The sequence below is a fragment of the Puma concolor genome, chromosome A2, assembly GCF_028749965.1.
Source record: "Puma concolor isolate L17-30 chromosome A2, mPumCon1.1.hap2, whole genome shotgun sequence".
Lineage (NCBI taxonomy): Eukaryota > Metazoa > Chordata > Mammalia > Carnivora > Felidae > Puma > Puma concolor.
Window position 1 is genome coordinate 159940426 of NC_141668.1, and position 2813 is coordinate 159943238.

The 2813-nt window shown below is 45.5% G+C and overlaps 1 protein-coding gene across 1 annotated transcript; it reads right to left on the bottom strand.

The window, feature by feature from the left end:
* Nucleotides 1–1248: 1248 nt before the first annotated feature.
* On the bottom strand, nucleotides 1249–2199 carry LOC112852358 (olfactory receptor 10H3-like). The gene has a single exon (XM_025915844.2). It carries the CDS (start codon nucleotides 2197–2199, stop codon nucleotides 1249–1251), a length of 951 nt encoding a protein of 316 aa, XP_025771629.2.
* Between the last annotated feature and the right edge of the window lie 614 nt (nucleotides 2200–2813).

The following is a 2813-nucleotide window of genomic DNA, read 5'->3' on the forward strand; positions in this document are numbered from 1 at the left end:
AGATTTGCATTTTCTGCATTTCAAAAACATGAATAGGCATAGATGTGAGTCATATCTAAATGTGGAGAAAGAATAATTTGAGAGTCTGAAGAATGAATGCATCAGAAACCCTTCACACAACATTGGGCAAACAGCAGGCACTCATATGTGACAACCCTCCTTAGGTTTATTATTATGAAGCATCCTCTGCCTGCAGCTCAAATATCTGGCTACAGTTTAAGTAAGAATTTACACCAACAGAAGACCGCCTTGTGGATCCTCAGACATATGATTTCCCAAACCCCAGCATGGGAGTCAGACAGACCTAAAGTTGCATATAACCCCTTCCTTCACATGTTGTGTAACCTTCACCAACATTTCTCATCTGCCTAAAGGGGTACCCACACACTTGACCTCTCTTTGTGCCATCTTGAGATAGCACTGTGCCCTCCAACACAACCTGCAGATAGATTCAAGTAAATATGGGAATGAGAAATCTATGTTTTATTGAAAGTAATTGGGGAAAAATGGAAAAGGATTTCCATAAGATGCCAGATAGCAACACCCTTTTGACATTCTGTGTGTTCTTATCCAAGCACTGAACCCTCTCCTCCCCTCTCTCTCTTCCTCTCCCTTCCTCCCTTCCTCTGTCTCTTCCTCTTTCCCTTCACTTCACATTCTGACATCCTTCACTCAACACAGATCAAAGTAGAAAATATCCCTTAGACTCTATCCCTTACAAAGGCAGAAGCAATTATACACAGTCAACCAGCTTCTTGGAGAGAAATAGTTTATTTACTATTTGTACATTTTTATATTAAGGGGTATATAAAACACTGGACCCAGTGTCTGAAAGAAAAGCCCCAATTCTGGTGACATTTTTTATTATGCTTATTTTTGTTTATCCTTATGGTAGAGAAAGGAAAGTCTTCCCCTGATCCTCCATTCAAGAAAAACCATGGGCATCAGTGCCCAACACATCCATGTGAATCTCCCTCAAAACCATAGCTAGATAGCACTTTCTTAAACAGAATGGGATGGAGTTCATCACATGGGGTCTTAAACAAGAGATCATCATTGTTAGAACCTATGCAAGAAAGGGGCAAACAGCTTGGAAAAAGCAAATACGCAGCAGGTATCCAACAGCTATTGACGCATCCAACAATACTTACTCAGTATTTTCTTACATTGAATCCCTACATCAGTCTTGTGGAGATGGACCTTATCATCCCCAACCCTACTGTCATTTTCCCCACCACCAACTGGCCATCAGGAGCTTAGGGGACTGAATTTTCTCTGGAAGCTTTTCTTTATGGCATTCTTGAGCTCCTTATTTCGGAGGCTGAAAATGATCGGGCTGAGAAAGGGGGTGAAGACTATATAGGTGGTGGCCATCAGGGTGTTACTGTCAATAGAATGGGGGCCCTTGGGCTTGAGGTAGATAATGGAGGCAAAACTGTAGTGCACAATGACCACCGTGAGGTGGGACACACACGTGGAGAAGGTCTTGTGCCTGCCCTCAGCAGAGGGAATCCGCAATATGGCGGCCACGATGAAGACATAGGAGAGGATGATGAGGAATAAACAGCCCATCAGAGCTGAGACACACACCAGGATCACAGCCAAGGTGACGGAGGCTGTTTCTTTCCCACAGGCCAATTTCAAGAGGGAAAACACATGGCATAGAAAATGGTGGATCACATTAGACCCACAGAAGGTGAGGTGAAAAACTATCAGGGTCGACATCATCCCTATGACTGATCCACCGGCCCAGGACAAGGACACAAGGCGGGCACAGCCACAGTTGCTCATGAGCACATTGTAGCGCAGGGGGTGGCAGATGGCCACGTAGCGGTCATAGCCCATGATCATGAGCAGGAATGAGTGGGTGAAGCCGAATGTGAAGGAGAAAAACATCTGGCTGGCACAGGCCGCCCAGGTGATGGTGCGGCGGGTGGAGAGCATGTCAACCAGCATGCGAGGGGTGATGGCAACGGTGAACAGAATCTCGGAGATGGACAGGGCGCACAGGAAGAGGTACATGGGCGTGTGCAGGCTGCGCTCGCTCCAGACTGTGGCCATGATGAGCAGGTTCCCCAGCAGCGTGAACAGGTACATGAGCAGGTACAGCAGGAAGAAAGCGGGCAGGAGATGCCGTGGGAAGTTAGAGAATCCCACGAGGATGAACTCAGTCACCATGCTATAGTTCTGACCAGGCATGGGTGCTGCATCTGGTGAGATCAGAAGGGGAATGAAGGTGACCAGCATGACAATCATGAGTCTATACAACAATATACCCTGGGGAGAGTACAGACGCAGTATGTTAGGATTGGGAAAGTGACCCGGATACTCACTGGTTCTGCTGTTCTTTAGCATGGAACTGAAAGTCATGAGCGGTGCTATAAATAAGAAAAAGAAAGAAGGTATGTATGGATGGGAAGGAAAGAGACATGCTCCTTCACCCAGAAAAAGTAAAGAATGAAGACATAAGGTACCACAGCAATAGAGAGCACAGTCTGCAGAAGACAAGATCGGCTCGCAACACTCAGTATTTCTCACAGAATTACTCCAGCAGTAATCATTCAAAGTATAAGCTTTAAGCAAAACTAAGATAACATTCCCAACGGTGACACAAACTGTAAAGACACGGCTCGCCAACATTGTGGTCTGGTGATTTCTTAACACTCAAGAAAATGTGAGACTCTGATGGGTTCCTGTTTGGGTGCAGTACAACTCTCCGTTTTCACCGTATTAGAAGTTAACACTGAGATTGTCTGAAAATATGTAGTATGGATACATTCATGGGACATCTGAAGGCTCAGTCAGTTAATGGT

What these genes read in the sequence shown, in the direction of transcription:
- LOC112852358 (XM_025915844.2), bottom strand. Translation starts at nt 2,199, where the DNA reads ATGCCTGGTCAGAACTATAGCATGGTGACTGAGTTCATCCTCGTGGGA.